Here is a 19,412-nt window from a genome sequence, read left to right as displayed (position 1 = left end):
CAAGAACTTTATGGACTAGACCTTAGTGGTGTCCCTGTTTTACAGGTGAAACACTGGAGGCTTAGAAGAATTAATAAGTTGCCTAAGGTCACACTTGGTATTTATTTATTCGTTTCATCAGAATGTTCCTGTGTTCCAGAGAGAACCCAACTGCTTTCTGATAGGGACTGTAACAGATTGGGAGAGCTTTGTGTTGATTAGAGAAAGCCTCATTCATTGATTTTTCTTCCTCTTCCTGGGGGTAAATGTTACATTGTTGTTTCCTTGGCTCTCCCAGATGGCCCATTTTGTCTGTAAGCAGACATGTGCCTCCTAACCAGTGGTGAAGAATGCTAAGTTATTTTGATGATGGCATATTAAATTTCACCTTGTGTTGTTCTCCTTTTAGCTCTCTATCAACGTCTATGACTACAACTGCCACGTGGACCTGATCCGGCTGCTCCGGCTGGAAGGCGAGCTCACCAAAGTGAGGATGGCTCGCCAGAAGATGAGTGAGATCTTTCCTTTGACTGAAGGTAATGCTTCAGCGGTCAGGCTGCTTTGATAAAAACGGAAGTGCAGGATACACATTCTTGTTTCAGTGGGATGTGTGCCTTACAGAACATTTGGAACATACAAATAAAGTGGAAAGAAGAAAGCCCATCAGCCAGTGTCAGGGATTTCTAGTTTCTCATCTTGTAGTTTTTTTCGAAACGTAGTCGTGATCATGTAATAGTGACCCACGTTTCGGATCCTGAGTTGTTTTTTTTTTTAATCCTATATCACGATGAAAACTTTTTATGTAATTAAACTTTTCCCGCATCTTTGTGTTTCCCATTCCAGTATTTGTGTACTTAATCCATTCTCTCAGAACTAGATAATTGTAAATGTATTACAATTAAACTTTTATAAACAGTTTAAAAATTTTTATTTATTTATTTTGAGATAGCATGAGCAGGGGAGTGGCAGAGAGAGAGGGGAGGGAAATCCCAAGCTGACAGCACAGAGCCCGATGTGAGGCTTGAACTCCCGAACCGAACCGTGAGATTATGATCTCAGCTGAAATCAAGAGTCTGATGTGTAACCGAGTGAGTCACCCAGCCACCCATTATAAACAGTTTTTCATGTAAATGTTTTATACCTTGTTTGTTACAGGATCGTTGGGCATTTAGGTTATTTATACTTACTTGCTTATTTGAAACATAACTAAACTGTGCATCTTTGTGGTTCAGTCTTCACGAATGTTCGTAACGGATATTTTAGGGAGGAGTTGGAAAACTCTGGTCCCAGATCTAGCTCTCCCTGCCCCGAAAGCATAACTGCCGAGTATGGAAACTGAAATCAGATCGCCGAGGTTCATTCCTGGCTGTACGTCTTACTGCTGGGTGACCTTAAGTGAATTATGTAAACGTTTTAAGACTCAGTTTTCCCAGCAGTAAAATGGGGCTGATAATAGTTTCTGCCTTATAGTACGTGGGTTGGAAGAGGTGTTCTGTGCACAACACTTAACAGATACCTTAGTGTGTTGTCAATGCTTAGATGCCATTTTTATTAATTATTATTACCGTCACCTACAGAATTTTGACAAAGATTAAATGGGAAATATACGTAAGTACTTTGCAGAGTATAAAATGCCCAATAGGTGTAGGATATTATGTTTCTAATTATTTGATTTGGAAGCATAAACCTTCTATGTGCTTGGTACAGGCTTTAAGAATGGAATTTCTGCAAACTGTACCAGGCTGTATAAGATGGGTGAGATGTTTGTGTGCCCGTGACTGGCAGTAAAGTCCCTGCTTTCGTCCTGCCCTTTGGTGAAGGAGATAGTGACGCAGGAGGTGCTGTTGTCTTGCAGAGCTCTGGCTGGAGTGGCTGCATGACGAGATCAGCATGGCTCTGGATGGCCTGGACAGAGAGCACGTGTACGACCTCTTTGAGAAAGCTGTGAAGGATTACATCTGTAAGTTCCCCGTGCGCTTCTTCGAGGCGTCTGCAGCGTCGCCCAGTGGCGGCCTCTCCTGCCCTGGACCGTACTGTGAGGTGTCACTGCTCAGGAAGGAGAGCGTTAGTCTAGCAGTTAGAAGGATTGGAGTTTGCTCATCGTTCTCATTGTCTGTGGTTGTCATTTGAGGATATTTGGTTTTCAAATTCAAGTGGAAGAAATATTTCTAGCAAGATAATGAATATAGTTACACCTAGCACTTTTCTGGCGGGGAGAACTTACGTGGTATTTCCAGATGACTTTTACACATTGAATGGGTTGTTTGGATTGTTTTGGACAGAACGTTTTATTTATTTACTTATTTATTTAGTTATTAAAATTGTTTTTTAAGGTTTATTTACTTTTGAGAGAGAGAGAGAGGGGGGGTGTGCACTCGCGCACGAGTCGGGAAGGGGTAGAGAGAGAGAGGGAGACACAGAAAGCAAAGCAGGCTCCAGGCTCTGAGCTGTCAGCACAGAGCCCAACGTGGGGCTCGAACTCAGGAACGGCAAGATCATGACCTAGGCTGAAGTCAAATGCTTAACCGACTAAGCCACCCAGGTGCCCCCATTTTTTTTATTTTTTACGTTTTTATTTATTTTGAGAGAGAGAGAGTGCGTGTGCATGAGAGAGAGAACCCCAATGGGAGCAGAGGCAGGATCCCAAGTTGGCTCCATGCTGACAGCGCAGAGCCCGATGCGGGGCTTGAACTCATGAACTGCGAGATCGTGACCCGAGCCAAAATCAAGTCACCCAACTGACTGAGCCACCCAGGCGCCCCCACCTTTCCCTCTTTTAAATTAAACATCTTTCTTTCATGTGTGATTTTCCCCACTTCCTGCCATGGGCATCTCCCCTTGTGAGAAGCGTGGGTGTCTGGACTATAGACTGCCCTGAGGGAGAGAACCTTTCATGTACCTTTTTACCAGCCAAAAAGAATTGATCGATTTTTAGTTTTTATAATCTGGATACTGAAAATTACAGGTGTTTGGGGAATATGAAATTATACCATATGCGCTTCTAGAAGCTATACTTGTGTCTCTGTTCTGATGCTGCCCCTGTGGCTTCTTAGAATCTCTTGACAGTTCTTAAGGCATGATGGTCCCATGTTTTCTGATGATCCTGTTACCCCTTTGCTAAGGTCTCAGAGTCGTCCTTAAGAGCACCGGTTCTTTTTCTCCAGGGATCTTTGGTCTCTGCCCAGACTGTGATGTTTTTAGGTCCTTTATGGTTTGTAGCCATTCCAGCTGTCCGGCCTCCACTGCCACTTAGTGCTGAAGTCAGCGCGCCTTCCTTTTCCCCAACTGCTTCAGGGCTGCTGGGGGTCAGGAAGCTGGATAACTGTGCTTCTTAGATTATGTCTGTCTCTCTGTCTCTTTTTTTTTTAATGTTTTATTTATTTTTGAGAGAGAGCAAGTGGGCGAGAGGCCGAGAGGGGAGAACAGAGGATCTGAAGGGGGCTCGGTGCTAACAGCAGCGAGCCAGATGTGGGGCTCGAACTCCCGAACTGTGAGATCATTACCTGAGCCGAAGTGGGACCCCCCACCGACTGAGCCACCCAGGTGCCCCAGATTATGTGTCTCAAAGTAGTTTTGAATGGGGACCCACAGGGCTTTTGTGTTGTTTTCAGGAGCTTTAGAACATGGAAGTTGTGTCACACGTTTTGTGAATGTTCAGAAACCACTATGAAGCCACTTTGGTCTGCTTCCTAGTTTTTAATTGTGTTTTGCACATTTGAAGGTGCATGTACTCCCGATTTCAGACCATCTGGGAGGCGTTCAGCACGCCAGTAACAGAGTATGCCTGTGGCCCTTTCGCTCTTTGATAATTTTGAAAATCGGGTTCTTTGGTCTTTGGAGAAGGCCTCGTGCAGGGGCTTCATGCCCTGCTTTGGAACCTGGAGTCCAGTGACTCATTATTTGCTTCTCGTAATTATTGTGGACCCTGTACCCTTGGGTTTTCTGAGTTTAAAATACGACTCATAATTTTTACACCTTTTTAGATTATTTAAATATTGGGAGGAGTTGTGAGGTAATCCATTGAAAATTCCCTTCTCTTCCCTTCTCTTCAGAGGATGAGCTGTTTCATAGACCATCTGTAGACATGACTCAACCATCACCAAGGGTTTCTGCTCCAAGAGCTGCTCTTTTCCTTTGTTTTTCTTTTTTTTTAAGATTTTATTTTATTTTTTTAATTTTTTTTTTTTTAACGTTTATTCATTTTTGAGACAGAGACAGAGCATGAACGGGGGAGGGTCACAGAGAGAGGGAGACACAGAATCCGAAACAGGCTCCAGGCTCTGAGCTGTCAGCACAGAGCCTGACGCGGGGCTCGAACCCACGGACCGTGGGATCATGACCTGAGCCGAAGTCGGATGCTTAACCGACCGAGCCACCCAGGCGCCCCAAGATTTTATTTTTTAAAGTGATCTCTACACCCCACGTGGGGCTCAAACTCATAACCCCAGGATCAAGAGTCACATGCTCTTCTGATGGAGTCAGCTGGGCGCCCCTCTTTTCCTTTTTTCTTTTGCAGCCCGTATGGAAGCTCGGTACTGGTGAACTAAAACAGAGTAGCTGACGAACTTTGGCTAAGGTCTTTGAAATAAACCCGTTTCAGTGAAAAAGCAAGCCTTGGGAAAAAGTGCAGTAATTCTCATATAGGCTTCTTTATTTTTTAAGTGTTTTTATTTTACAAGGTTAGCACAGGCCCGTGAAATTATTTTCAGGTCTTTGAAAAGTGACTTAGTAGGCAAAATGTGTGCCATAAGAATCACTGCCTTTCTGAAGAGTTTAGTTCATCAGTCTGCTCTTAAAAGCAGCAGGGGTGAGTATATGAAAAGTGTAAAAAGAAAGTGGGAAAAAAACCCAGGGCCACCAGGTCTTCTCTGTTGTTGCTGTGTAAACATCATTACACCTGGAGGCTTAAAATACAGACTTCTGGTGACAGGATTGGTGCTTGTAATTTGTTCTTTCACTTCCAACAGTAGGTTTAAAAAGGAATCAGTGTTCAAAAGTTAAAAAGTTCTGGGCTTTGCAATCTTTCTGAAAGTTGACTCAGATTCGTAACTATTTTCGTTAAACTCTGTTAGTGGATTCCTTCGGTTTTAATAAATAAGCTTGATAATCACAGTCGTATTACATATTACCTCCTGGCATATTCTGTTTATGAAGTACAACTCGATCATCGAAACCTGGTAGGAACATGGTTTAAGATACACTTCTTTTTGAGCTGCAGTATTAGCATTATATGTAAGTTGGGATGCTTGTTGATGTTCCGTTAACATTTTATATGAATTTGTACTGTTTTGGTGGGCACGTTTATTTTGCGATGCATCAGAACAAAAGTTTTGATATTTGGGTATTTCATATCCTGAACTGATTAGAACACTTCTTCTTAGGTCCTAACATTTGGCTCGAGTACGGCCAGTACTCAGTCGGTGGGATTGGGCAGAAAGGTGGCCTTGAGAAAGTCCGCTCTGTGTTTGAAAGGGCACTCTCATCGGTTGGCTTACATATGACCAAAGGACTCGCCATCTGGGAGGCTTACCGGGAGTTTGAAAGTGCGATTGTGGAAGCTGCCCGGGTGAGTGCCCCCGTCTCTGGGCCCAGTGCTTGCCTTTGAACAGTCGGGGCTCTTTGTAAGTGGTCTTGGAGGAACACCGCTAACAAAATGGTCTTTGCCAGTCCCCTAGTGGGTGGGCAGTGAAGTAAATCGGTAGTCTTTGTGGAATAGCAAGAACGATTTGTTGGACTGAAAAGCAAATGACCCTATGATTTTTTCCTGATGTTTAAAAATACTACTATTTCAGTTACTGGTTCCAGGTGAATACACAAGAATAACCACGTCACTCTAAAACACACACACACATATATATATACACACACATACACACACACACACACACATATATACAAACATGTATATATGTGCACATGTACACATACATATATATATGTATGTGTGTATGTGTCGTGTCCAATAGTAACTGCAAGAGATTTGACCTCATCATAATTAGATTTTTTAAACTCTCATTTACAGGATTTTACAGCCCCTCCCAGTGTCCCCTCTCCCCTGTGTGTGTGTATGCACACAGTTAGTGTTGGCAGTTAGCGGAGCCCGCCGGCAGTTAGGTCATTACTAAAGTGGCGCTCTCCCTTCTTGGTGACATCCCTATTGAAGAGCCTGCAGCGTGCCTCTAGCTCACCCCGACTGAGGCATCAGGGCCGACGCCTTTGGCTGACCCAGCCCTGCGTGGGCCCTGCTCCCGCAGTCCCCCCTCGACACTCGGGCGCTTGCCGTCCCCCGTTCCCACGCCGTTCCTTTTCTCTTGCTACGTCCGGAGAGCCTGCAGATGCACCCCAGGTGCCAGCTCCCCCGGGAGTCCTTCCCGATCTCCTCCCTTCATAACAAACCGCAGCCTCCAAAACCAGCTTAAATAAAGCCAGCCACGGGACTTCGATACCAGTGATACCTTTGTGATATCTCCATTCGGCCCCGTGGTAGTCATTTGTATAGAATATAGTCCGTATATGCGTTTCTTATATTCCTTTTTGCTTTTCACTCCATCTTAAACACTTAGTAGCAGAGACCAGTTTATTTTTGAATCCCTTGCAATGTTTGTCACAATACCTCATGCCTAAGAGGTCAGATACAGTTTTTTACTTTCAACTAAAAACTTGTTGAAATATTTTTTGAAGTAGGAAGAACCAAAAAGTTTGTAATTTACTACACATTTGCTTCTTTAGCCCATAGCTGGCTTCCTTTCCCCTTTTGACCGGGAACAAACCTTTGATTCACAGCTGGAGAAAGTCCACAGTCTCTTCCGGCGACAGTTGGCGATCCCACTCTTTGGTAAGAGAAACCGACATGTCAGTAGCCGGCCCTTCCTCCATGGTTTTTAAAATACCTGGGGGTCTGTCCTGTCATTAGTCCTTTCCTAGCATCCTGTGAGGCAAATGTCGCTGGTGTTCTTGCTCTCACTGGACAGTGTCACTGTGTATTGGTAAAAATATACCTTGAATTGTTAATGCTCAAGAGGATTCTGAGGGTCAGCAGCAGACTTCCCGACGCGGTTTGCTACGTTAAGACATTGTTGGTGGAGAGGTGGGGTCACTATAAGGGGTAGGGAAGCTGACCCCCTATATTTTCTGGGGAAGCTTTATTGAGTAAGGGTTCCATTGTGAACATTTTCTCTTTAGGAGTAATCTCTTCGGTATCAGAATGGGGATTTTTCCACAGGCTTCTATCATTCATCCAGGGGCGGGGGGAGGGATGTGATTTGGTTCAGGAGCACTGTTGACTGGAAGTGTTCCCATCTGAATTTCTTGGGGGTTTGGTAAGGATTTTCCTTTTTGGGTAAATATATTTTGGTAAGCCAAGCCTTTGAAGCTCTGGTATTGAGTGTGAGCGGCACCTGGAGGATTTTTCTGGGCATGGGAAGAGTTTGGTGCTTCCATCTTATTTGTTCCCTAGGCCTGGTTACGCGTTGCACACCCCTGGCACTTCTGGATAACTACTTGAGCCCAGGCATAATTTCTCTTTTCACGTCACGGTTTATTTGACAGATTTATAAAATGGCTGGCTTTCCAGTTGAATCCTTGGGCGATATGCAGAAAAGCCTAGAACTCAGTGGCTTGTAGGTGTCCCTTCATGTACCACTGTGACATGGCTCAGCCCAGTGAGTAGAACATGACCTGGAGCCTTACTGCCTGGCTCAAGGCCTTGCTCTACCATTTGATGTAACTCTCTGCTTGCGTTTCCTCATCTGCAAAATGGGGATCACGATAGAACCTATTCCATAGAGTTGTGAGGATCAAATGAGTTAGTGGATGGAGAGTATTAGATCATAGGAAGCAGTGGGTGAGTGTTGTTATTATTTCATTAACTGCTTAGTTAGTTGGTAGGGCTGCTTGGGGAATTGCCTTGAGACAGAATCTTAAGGTCAAGTCCGGGCCCAGTGGAAGATCCGATCCTAACAGCTGTTGTGGCCGCTGATGTGGGAGGGGCTAGCAACATCCGAGTCTCATGGTTTCATCTCTGGTTGGGTTGATAAAACCCATGGCAAGACCTACGGGGCTGAATCCATCTTTCAATAGATATGGAGGCAACATTTGCAGAGTATGAAGAATGGTCAGAAGACCCAATACCGGAGTCGGTAATTCAGAACTATAACAAAGCACTGCAGCAGCTGGAGAAATACAAACCCTATGAAGAAGCGCTGGTAAGTGTTGGCCTCTTTTACGGTAAACGCGTCCCTGCAAACTTTACCCTGATCGATAGTTGCAAATAAAGCGGTATCTTTAAAATCTGTTTTGTTGTGAAATGTGTAGAGTGTATAAATGTGTACGTGCAGTTTACATCCTAATAATAAAGTGAACGTCCATGTACCCACCACCCAGGTTAAGAAATAGAACATTGCCAGTACCTTAGAAGTCTCCTATGTGCCCCTCTCCGATTGCTTCCTCTTCCCTCTCCCGAGAGGTAATCACTTTCCTGACTTTTGTGATAATCATTCCCTCGCTTTTCTTTATAGTTTTACAATCTACGAACATACCTTTGATTAACGTATTGTTTCATTTTGCTTGTTTTTTGAGCTTTTATATAATGGGATCATGCTGTGTATTTTCTTTCATCGACCATGTTTTTGGGTTGTACCCGTGTTGATAAGTATAGTCCATTTGTTTCCACGGCTATCGAGTTGTGTATGTGTGTGCCTCGATTTGTTGACTCGTGTTCCTAGGTAGTTGGGTCGCTTTCCCGTGTTTTGCTAGGAGGAGCAGCATGTTTCCGACCGTTCTTGGATGTATCTCTTGGTACACGTGTGAGGAGAGTTCCTCCAGAGCGTGCACCTAGGAATGGAATTGCTGGATCGTCCCGTCCTGCGGGACTGTTTTCCGCGTCATCGGCTGACGCTCCTAGCGGGGGGTTCTCAGCGAACTCGGGGTTCTCGTCGCCCTCACCAGCCTTGAATATCGACATACTCAAATTTTACCCATTCTGATGGATCTGAGGTGTAGCTTTAATTCGCATTTCCCTGGTTACTACTAAAGTTGAGCATTTTTTCACATCTGTTGGCATTCAGGTTTCCTTTTTTGTGAGGTACCTGTTGAAGTCTGTGACTCATTTCCCTTTCATTTGTGTTTTTTTTTTTAATTAATTCGGCGGAACCTCAGATCTTAATCCTTACTTTTGGTTGTATGTATCGCAAAAACTTCCCCCAAGTTTGTGATTTGTCTTTTCAAGGTGTTTAATGGCATCTTTCGATGACTGGTTCTTAATTTCACTCTAATTGGATTTGTCATTCTTTGTCTTACAGTTTGCGCTTTTGTTACGCTTAAGAAATCTCTCCATGTTCCAAGCTCATGGCTGTTCTTATCTCTGTTTTCTTCTGAAAGTCTATAGTTGTGTGTTTCATGTTTAGATCTTCGTATGGAATTGATTTTTGCATATAGCATGAGATGGGGTCCAGTTTCATTTTTCCATATGAGACCAGTTTTCCAGCACCAATTTTGATAATTCCATCTTTCCCTCGTTGATGTGCCGGCCCACATCTGTCATAGATTAGCTCTCCGTTTGTGTATCTGTTTCTGGGCTTTCTATTCTGCCCCACTGGTTTATTTTATACTATCATAATACTGATAGTTTTATAAATTTTGCTCGTAGGTGACATGAATCCCACCCATGTTGTTCCTCTTCAAGAGTGTTTTGTCTTTCTTTAGTCCCTTTTTTTTTAAAAATAAATGTTATTTATTTATTAAGTTTATTTGTTTATTTTGAGAGAGAGAGAGACAGAGCGTGCGAGCAGGGGAGGGGCAAAGACAGAGGGAGAGAGAGAGAATCCCAAGCAGGCTGCACACTGCCAGCACAAAACCCGATGCGGGGCTCAAACCCACAAACTGTGAGATCATGACCTGAGCCAAAATCAAGAGTTGGACGCTTAACTGATAGAGCCACACAAGCACCCCTGTTTTAGTTCTTACTGCTTCTGTTGAATAGAATCAGCTTTTCAAATTTTATTTAAAAAGCTGTTGAATTTTTTTTGTTGGAATTACATTTTCTCTGTAGATCAATTTGGGGAAGAATATACATCTTTAAAATTTTGAGTCTTCCGACCTATGAACGTGGTTTATAGGTCTTTGCTATTTAGGCTGTGTCTTTCTGTAAAATTGTTCAAATTTATTTTTGTTTTCTATATTAATTTTTGTCTGTTTTCTTTATAAATTCTTACCAATGATTTATTGATTCTTTTGGATTTTCTGTGTTGACCATAGTATTTGGTTTTTGTTTTGTTGACCATAAGATTGTCTGTAAGTGGTGTTTTTCAACCTTTCTTGGCCTTAGAATACTTTCAGCTTCATTTACCATGTCTCAGACTTACACTCTTGTTTTCTTGTATTTCTTGTCTTTTTGTTTAACCTGAGAGGCATCCTTGTTAATCTTGCATTTTACAGCCCCACCCTGTCTGCATTCACTTATGTGCATTTCCCATTTTTCTTTGTTCTTTTTCCCGTCTTGCATCCTAGAGCTTTCATCTGGAATCTTTTTTTTTTTTTTTTTTTTTTTTTTTTTTTTTTTTTGCTTCAGATACACCCTTTGAGAGTCTCCTGCACTGGATATTTGCTGGTGACAGACGGTCTCAGTTTTAATTTGAAAAGGTCTTTCACTTTGGTCTCCTTGAAAGTTCATTTCTCGGGATGTAGAATTCTCGACTGACAGTTACGTCTCCTGTCTTGCTTCTGTCGTTGGCTGTTAAGAAGTCGGCTTCTTTGATGCCAATCCTTGTTTTTTCTCCGGCCCATTTTAAGATCTCTTTGGTTTTGTTTGATGTCCTGTGATTTCATTACAGGAGGTCCAGGGGTGGATATCTTTGTATTTATCCTTTTGGGGGTTAGTTGGGCTTCTTGGCTCTGTTTTTGGTATCTTGTGGCATAGTAAGGACAGAGACTTTGAGAGCCAGGCTACCTCGAGTTTGAATGTTAGCTCTGCCAGGTACTAGCTCTCAGACTGCGTTCTCAGCCGCCTTGTGTATCGGTCGCCTCGAATGTGAGAGGCGGTAATACTGACACTTCATTGTGAAGATCACATCCTTTATAGATCTTACACCAGCAAAGGCTTAACCTTCACTTAGATTTCGTTCTTAGTATTTCTTGTTTCTTTGCCGGTTTGCTGATGTTTTTCAAGACGTTTTTCATATTTAATCCGGCAATTTTAAGTTGTTTTCAGTGGCAGTCTGCCTGGGCAACTAGTTTGTCATTACAACTAGAAACCGAGGCCCTCTACAACATCATCTTTCTATGTTCAGAGCGTGCGTGCTCTCCTGCTGGCCCGAGTGTGCTCTGTCTCCCTTTTTCACGTGTAAATGATTGGAGGTGGTTGTATTTCTCAAAGCGTCATTAGTGAAATCCTCATCCAGTTTGATGTTAGGATCTTCAGCAGAGGGCGGCTGAAAAGCAAAGTTGAATAAGGTTTTTGTCTGAAAAGAATTTGGACTGTTGGTCTTTGGAGCAGTCAGCATTCGGCCTCGTGTCTTCCCTTTTCTGCCTGTGCCTGCGTCCCGGCGGGAGCTGATATGTGGGATGAGAAACCTGAAGTACCACACGGCACCGAAGTGCTCCAATGTGGTTGCCCTCACTCGCTCAGTAGGCCAAGGAAGGGACTTCCGTTTTGGAGCGATGGCTAGCCGTGGTCATTGGCAAAGGTGTTTCTCATTCATTTGGTTTCTGGTGGATGCTCTCATCAGAAATCCTGTGGCCTAGGGATGGGTCCGGGAAAGGGTTGATGGAGTCTTTGTAACTGTTGCTGTGGAGAGGCACCCCGGACCCTCACTGCCGGTCAGATTGCAGAGGTACCCGGGGTGGGGATTGGTGATTCTGATTGACGTAGCCAGTCTTGCCAGGATTTAATATGAAGATGTGTTGTGCTTCCTCCCGGTCTCGAGTAGCTCATTTCGACCTCATTGTGCTTCCCCCGCCTTCCCTAGTTGCAAGCAGAGGCACCCAGACTGGCTGAATATCAGGCGTACATCGATTTTGAGATGAAAATCGGCGACCCTGCTCGCGTCCAGTTGATCTTCGAGCGCGCCCTGGTCGAGAACTGCCTTGTCCCAGATTTGTGGATCCGCTACAGTCAGTACCTAGTAAGACGACCTGATTTGTTCTAATAACTTCGTTTCCTTTTTACCGATTGAGAGTCTATGCGAAGGAACTCAGCCAGGGCGCTGGGAGTCAGCCGTGTGCTGCTCCTCTCTGCGCTCTCTGCGCTCTCCCCTTTCCCTCCTCTTCCTTTCGCCCTGTTGGCCAACCCGTGAGGTTCTGCTGTTTCAAGTCCTATCAGACTGATCACGCTAACTGTGGGAAAAATGGGCACGGTTTTCCTGTTGAGGGCTTTGCGACACCAATGTTTTTCTTTTCACTTTGTATTCTGGAGAAAATGTACACCTGGCACATAGATGAGGAAAGGCGGAACCTGGCGTGCCGTCACCCAGCTTCAACGGTTAACTCACGGCACTAGTCTAGTTCCATCTGTGTGCTTACCTTCTTCCCCCTTCCATGTGAAGCAGGTCCAGAAGTCACATTTCACTGGCGAGTACGTCAGTATGTGCGTATAAAAGATTTGAGTCAGGGTGCAAACCGGGTCCATCCACGCGGCTAGGCTGATATCCCTTAAAGCTGTTTTCATCTCTGGTCTCCCCTCTCCTCAATTCCCCTTTGCGATTTTTTTGTCGAAGAGACCAGTCACGAGAATTTCTAAGGAAATTTCTTTTGTCAGCTGGTCGTGCTGGAAAGGTCTCGTGGATGGTGAAGCCTGTAACAGTAGCATTTTATCTCCTCACCGTGAACTTCTTCATCGTAGGATCGGCAGCTGAAAGTAAAGGATTTGGTTTTATCTGTGCATAATCGTGCCGTTAGAAACTGCCCCTGGACAGTTGCCCTGTGGAGCCGTTACCTCTTGGCCATGGAAAGACACGGAGTTGACCATCAAGTGATTTCTGGTGCGAATGCTTTTGTGGGAAGACTCTTAAACTTTCTGTTCCAAGCCAGAAAGATAGCTGTCACAGAGTCATTAGGTCAGCCTTTCCCTGGGTGTTGAGTTTGGGATATTGGGTATTAGTGACAAAAAAGGCCCTAAGTGGGAGATAACTTGGTTGTGCTTTTGTCTTCTCAGAGCCAAAGAATGCTGACATTCTTTGTGATTTTCCAAGAAGTTGGGTCTTCTCTCCAGTCTGACTTGGCCTGGAATTCTCTTAGTGTGGGACATCGTGTGGAATTTACCCCTTTTAGAACACGGTCCAAATCCTGTAGTAGCTTTTCTTTTGAACATGTCTCTCTAGCTCACTTCACTTTGTTGTATCCTATCATTATTGTTTTAAGTCATACAGTATCTGATAGTCAGTAGAGGTTTTTGTAACAATCTTGAGAACTTATATTAGCTTCTTTTTGAATTGGTAACAAATCCTGGCTTTTTCTTCAATTCCAGCGACCTTCGAGAAAGCTTTGAGTGCCGGCTTCATTCAGGCCACTGATTATGTGGAAATTTGGCAGGCGTACCTTGATTACCTGAGGAGAAGGGTTGATTTCAAACAAGGTATTTAAATTCGTGTGTCAGATTCGGTTTTGACTTTTTTCTCAACATACCTTCTGCTGAGATGTCCCAGGTTGCCCAGATACATCATGATTAGGCAGATGATGTAGACCAGCCACTGGTAACTGTTTGCCCCCAGAAATTTTGGCTATTTAAATCTTCTTCTTCTTTTTTTTTTTTTTCAACGTTTATTTATTTTTGGGACAGAGAGAGACAGAGCATGAACGGGGGAGGGGCAGAGAGAGAGGGAGACACAGAATCGGAAACAGGCTCCAGGCTCTGAGCCATCAGCCCAGAGCCCGACGCGGGGCTCGAACTCACGGACCGCGAGATCGTGACCTGGCTGAAGTCGGACGCTTAACCGACTGCGCCACCCAGGCGCCCCTGCTATTTAAATCTTCTAACAAGTCCTGCTGTGAATTGTAAAGGAAGAGAGTTAAGGTCCTTCTCTTATTCTGGCTCCTGCCAGCCTCTTTCGTCTCATTTCTCTCCTCTCTCCCTTCTATAGATCCTAAATAGTTCTTTAGGTAGGACTCCTGTATGTCTTTTAAATCTTTGAATCTCTGTAGGATCCCCTGCCTTCTTCCCTTTTCTCCTCAAAAAAAAAAAAAAAAAGCATCAGAAACCCCTGACTTGCCCTCATGCAGGTGGCCTTCAGCCATTCTCCCAGCTGGGCAAGACCCCCTCTGCTGTGGTCCCACACACGGCACCCTGTGCTCACCTTTGTGGTGCTGTCCGTGATGGGTGCTGTTGTAGCCTTTCTCCCCAGCTATGTGATGAGGGCAGGAGCTGATGCCAGATGCACAACAGGCTCCCAGGAGTTGCACTGTGGGATTTAAAAAATAAAAAAGACATGGTACGTGGCTTCACGAAGCCAAACCTCTTTTGCAATTTCTGACAGACTCCAGTAAAGAGCTGGAAGAGCTGAGGTCTGCGTTCACTCGCGCCTTGGAGTATCTGAAGCAGGAGGTGGAGGAGCGTAAGTGTGGCTTCGACCTGTTCCCTTTTCCGCTCGTCTCCTGTTCTTGGTGGATGCGCCTTCTCAATCAGAGGCTCTGGGTCTCTAAATTGATTTCTGATTTTGACTAACTCTGTTCTTACAGGTTTCAATGAGAGCGGAGATCCAAGCTGCATGATCATGCAGAACTGGGCTCGGATTGAGGTAAATGTTTCCTACACGCCTGTCGGTTCCAGCCCGCTTTGAAGGACGCATGTGTCGTTAATGTGGCTAAAGTTGAGTCCGAATCTTAGGTGATGGTCCAGGGTCTGTAAGGATCTCTGTTACATATCTAGCTCGGTGCACATTCACTCATACCTCAGAGAAAACACTGGCACGCAGTTAAGGAGCTATGCGGCGGACATTGGAACGCCCATCACTCTGCACCTCTTGCCTCCGTCCCTCAGTGCCTTGTTCGTCAGGCTGTACCGGGTGTGGACTGTTCGCCAGGTGTTTCACTGTGTGCTGGGGAGATAGACCTGCCTCTTGCTCCTAAGGCTTTCATCTCGTGTAGGAGACAGGAGTTTGATGGATAATTAGGGGACACAGTGAATTGAGTGTTATTGTTGGGCCAAGGACCCCGAATCAAGAAGATACGGAACCCGCCCTTGATCAGCTCACAGAACTGTGAAATTCTTTTTTTTTTTTTTTTTAATATATATTTATTATGTTTATTTTTGAGAGAGAGAAAGAGAGGGAGAGAGCGGGGGAGGGGCAGAGAGAGAGAGGGAGACACAGAGTCTGAAGCGGGCTCCAGGCTCCAAGCTGTCAGCACAGAGCCCGATGCGGGGGCTCGAACCCACGAACCGCGAGATCATCACCTGAGCCGCAGTCGGACGCTTAACCGACTGAGCCCCCCAGGCACTTCCAGAATTGTGAAATTCGAAGCACATTTTATTTTCTGAGAGGGGTCAGGTCAAAGAAACGGATGTCTGTCAGGTTCACAGAGAGGTTCACTTGCCCAAGTGGCACAGCAGGGGGCCTCCTCCTAGAGCAGTCTTTCTTTCTCCACATTGCCTCAGATTAAACACTCGTAGTTCAGCTTGATAAAAATAAAACACAATTGTCCAGCTAGTTCTGTCGTAAGTACCTGTGGGCTCCTGCTCTTTGCTCTCAAATAGGTTAGGCAGGCAGCTAGAGGCTTGTCCCCTTGGAGAGGCTGGAGTGGTTGAGCCGAGCCCGTCGCCGTGGAAGGTGGCTGGGAATGTCCAGGGAGTTACGTCACATGCACAGTTAGTGGGGGGTTTTTAAAGCATGTCTGTTTGAGGTGTGTTTTGTTATGGGTGCCAACGTCGGTAAGGTTTGAATCTTTCCTAATGGAGCCCATTAATGCGTTTCAGGCTCGACTGTGCAATAACATGCAGAAAGCTCGGGAACTCTGGGACAGCATCATGACCAAAGGGAACGCCAAGTATGCCAACATGTGGCTTGAATATTACAACCTGGAAAGGTAACTGATCTGGGGGTGCTTTTGGTGGTGCTTGTCAGGGGTAACCCGTCTTCCCTCCCGGCTGACTCCTGCCAGCTTGGGCCTGCTCCTTACCTCAGGCTGGTCCCCCCCACCCCAATTAGCCTCTCTTTTGTTGGGGGCTGTGTGTATAATGGGCGAGGCTAGGGAACCGAACCTACTGTTTTATGCTTGGGCTTGTCTTACAGCTGTGCGTTTCTTTCTGTTTGTTATTTTGGTTTGTTTTGATTTTTGGAGATGAATGTTTTATGTGACTTTTGGGGGGAACTATTTTTTATATTTGCTTTGGATGTAAGAGTAGAAACTATTAAAAAACGAAGAGAAAAAAACCCCAAATTTTCTGTAGCGACAGACCCAGAGGACATAACCCTTGTTAGCTAATAGTTTGGGTATGTTCTTTGAGATTTTTTTAGATTTAAATTTTTTAAAAATTATTTTTATTTTAGGGGCACCTGGGTGGCTGAGTCGGTTAAGCGCCAGACTTTGGCTTAGGTCATGATCTCACGGTTTGTGGGTTTGAGCTCCGTGTGCTGACGGCTCAGAGCCTGGCGCCTGCTTCGGATTCTGTGTCTCCCTCTCTCTCGGCCCCTCCCCTTCTCACAGTCTGTCTCTTTCTCTCTCTCTCTCTCTCTCTCTCTCAAAAATAAATAAACAGTAAAAAAAATTATTTTTATTTTATTTTTTTGAGGAAGCGCATGCACGAGTTAGGGAGGGGCACAGGGAGAGGGAAGAATCTAAAGCAGGTTCCACGCCCAGTGCAGACCCCCATGTGGGGCTCGATCCCATGACTGTGAGATCATGGCCTGAGCCTAAATCAAGAGTTGAATGCTTAAGTGACTGAGCCACCCAGGTGCTCTGTAATAGAAAATGGAATGATAGCGTACATTATAAATCTCTGAAGCTATTTTAAATAAATAAGATGTGACCAATGATATTTATCATGGGGGGAAGATGTAAAAAATATGACCAGCTTTTCTATTTCATTGTGTCTTGAACATTGTGTGTTAATACATATATTTGTCTATATGTTTTTTTTGAGTATTTTGGATTTTACCCCAATTTAAAAAACAACATGTACTCAAATTAAAACAGACACTTACAAAACTGTGTGGTAGAAAGTGAAAGTTTCTTCCCATCTCATCCCCAGAGATGTGACTACTATTAAAGCTTATGAGCAGCGCCTGGGTGGCTCAGTGGGTTAAGCATCTGACTCTTGATTTTAGTTCAAGTCCTCACGGTTCGTGGGATTGGGCCCCGTATCAGGCTGTGCACTGACCGCATGGAGCCTGCTTGGGATATTCTGTCCCTCTCTCCCTCTCTCCCCCTCTCCCCCTCTCCCTCTCTCCCTCTCTCCCCCTCTCCCCCTCTCCCTCTCTCCCTCTCTCCCTCTCTCCCTCTCTCCCTCTCTCCCTCTCTCCCCCTCTCCCCCTCTCCCCCTCTCCCCCTCCCCCCCCCCCCCTCTCTGGCTGTCCCCTATGCACACATGTACTATCTAAAAATAACTAACCATTTAAAAAAAAAAAAAAAGCTTGTTGAATATTCCTCTAGACCAGCAGTTCTCAGATTTTTTGGTCAGGATCCCTTACACTCTTGAAGTTTGAGAACCCTGAACAGCTTTTGTTTATGTGAGTTCTGTGTATTTAATGGACCACATTAGAAACATTGATACATCTTCCTAAGTATCAATATCACTGTATTAGAAAGTGAAAGATTGAAACATAATTTTATTGTCACAATAATAAATTCATTATGTTTACCGTAAAGGATATATCATTTATGGAAAATGATTAATTTCCAAACCCCGAAATAACTTAGAAAAGTGGCATGGTTTTGTATTTTTGCGAGTATCATTGGTTTGGGTTAGAAGATTGCTGGATTTTGCGTTTGCTGTATTGTGAATTTGCATTGAAGAATATGAAGAAAATTTGGCTTCACGCAGATAGGAGGCTAGAAGAGAGAAGGGGTATTTTAATAAGCTTTTCAGGTAAGTATGGATATTCTTTCATACTAGAGCAAGATTCGGCAAGTAGTATTTTCTTTAAAAAGTTTATTTAGATGTTTTTATTTATTTTTGAGACAGAGAAAAAGCACGAGCTGGGGAAGGGGCAGAGAGAGAGGGAGACAGGAACTGAAGCGGGCTCCACACTAACAGCAGAGAGCCTGATGCGGGGCTCAAACTCATGAGTTTTGAGATCATGACCTGAGCCGAAGTCAGATGCTTAGCCGACCGAGCCACCCAGGCGCCCCAGCAAGTAGTTTCTTAATAGTTGCGATGTGGCACCTGAAACCGTATCATTAAATTTCTGAGACTCTTCTGCTAATATCTATTGGTCTGTTTTGTACTTTGAATGGACCTTTTACCAAATATGCATGGTTCTGTGACCTGCATTGTTCATGTGGAAACTACTCAATTACTGAGTCATGCAGTATCGACACATTTCATAATACGGTATTTTAAAAGGTATCGTTTTGTTCATGTCCGCGGTGATCTTAGAAAAGTCTCTTAAGGTGGAACCTGTCAGCCTCAAAGTGGCAGATACAGATTTTCCTAAATCGGGATTTTCACTCAAAAGTTGCGCTGTTAACATGGCAACAGATACAGTTCGTGGTTTTCCTTGAAGTGACGAACCCACTTCATTAATTTTCAGAAACGTCTGCCGGATTCTTAGGTCTACATAACCATAGGTTTTGTCGCTCAGCTCTTTTCTCAAGTAAAAAATGTTGTTTCATGAGAAAACAGACTAGTTCAGCTTGCCCCCTAAACAAAAGGATCTCTTCTTTGGGACAACCGTCATACTCGGGTGTGCAGAAAAGGCACTTTATGTGTGCACATCTCCTTTTGTCCCACAGGATGTGAAAACTGTGCTGCCTTGATTTGTGCTAAGGGCCATCGTAGCTTTTGCACCATCGGTGCAAATGTCAGCACGGTGAAAAAGTCAACTCGTGTTCAGTAACAACAAAAGTAGTTTTGACTTTGCACATCCCCTCCCTGAAAGGGTCTCGGAGACCCTCTGGGGTGACGTGGATCATACTCGGAGAACCGCCGCTCTAATCTTTTTTTTAGTGTCCTAATATGTATTTATAATATTTACATATGTTTGTAAGTTTTTAAAAATAGAAATGGGCACATAGTGTTTCATAACTGCTGTTACTAAGAGAATATTGTTGATTGTGATGAGCAGTCTTTCCACTGCTCATCACAATAAACAATATTCTCTTAGTAACAGCAGTTACCAAAAGATGGGACTCTGGGCATGAAATCCGGCAGTCTGCTGGATTAGTGATTCTTCCCTTGGGTAGGACAGCATTCTAGAGTTTCTCTAGGGACTTGATCAAGTTATATGGCATTCTTAGATCTCCCACCTGTGTTGCATATGCCAGTGCTGTAAAGGCAGGTCCCCTGG

At 44.4% G+C, this 19,412-nt stretch overlaps 1 protein-coding gene across 3 annotated transcripts in view; it reads left to right on the top strand.

Moving 5' to 3' along the window:
- Positions 1–19,412, top strand: part of SART3 (spliceosome associated factor 3, U4/U6 recycling protein) — a 36,835-nt gene that overhangs the window by 8,593 nt on the left and 8,830 nt on the right. The window contains exons 2-12 of one of the 3 annotated variants that reach the window (XM_047827050.1): positions 389–515; positions 1,835–1,939; positions 5,361–5,545; positions 6,763–6,814; positions 8,059–8,183; positions 11,943–12,098; positions 12,815–12,953; positions 13,439–13,546; positions 14,445–14,522; positions 14,647–14,705; positions 15,881–15,990. In XM_047827050.1, the coding sequence (XP_047683006.1) occupies positions 389–515; positions 1,835–1,939; positions 5,361–5,545; positions 6,763–6,814; positions 8,059–8,183; positions 11,943–12,098; positions 12,815–12,953; positions 13,439–13,546; positions 14,445–14,522; positions 14,647–14,705; positions 15,881–15,990 (1,244 nt within the window). Of the gene's footprint in view, positions 1–388; positions 516–1,834; positions 1,940–5,360; positions 5,546–6,708; positions 6,815–8,058; positions 8,184–11,942; positions 12,099–12,814; positions 12,954–13,438; positions 13,547–14,444; positions 14,523–14,646; positions 14,706–15,880; positions 15,991–19,412 lie in introns of all 3 variants that reach the window. The other 2 variants (XM_047827049.1, XM_047827051.1) reach the window with 2 other exon arrangements.

This window comes from Prionailurus viverrinus, chromosome D3 (assembly GCF_022837055.1).
Source record: "Prionailurus viverrinus isolate Anna chromosome D3, UM_Priviv_1.0, whole genome shotgun sequence".
In the NCBI taxonomy this organism is placed as follows: Eukaryota; Metazoa; Chordata; class Mammalia; order Carnivora; family Felidae; genus Prionailurus; species Prionailurus viverrinus.
Note: the sequence above shows the minus strand (reverse complement) of the source record. Positions and strands in the feature narration are given on the sequence as shown.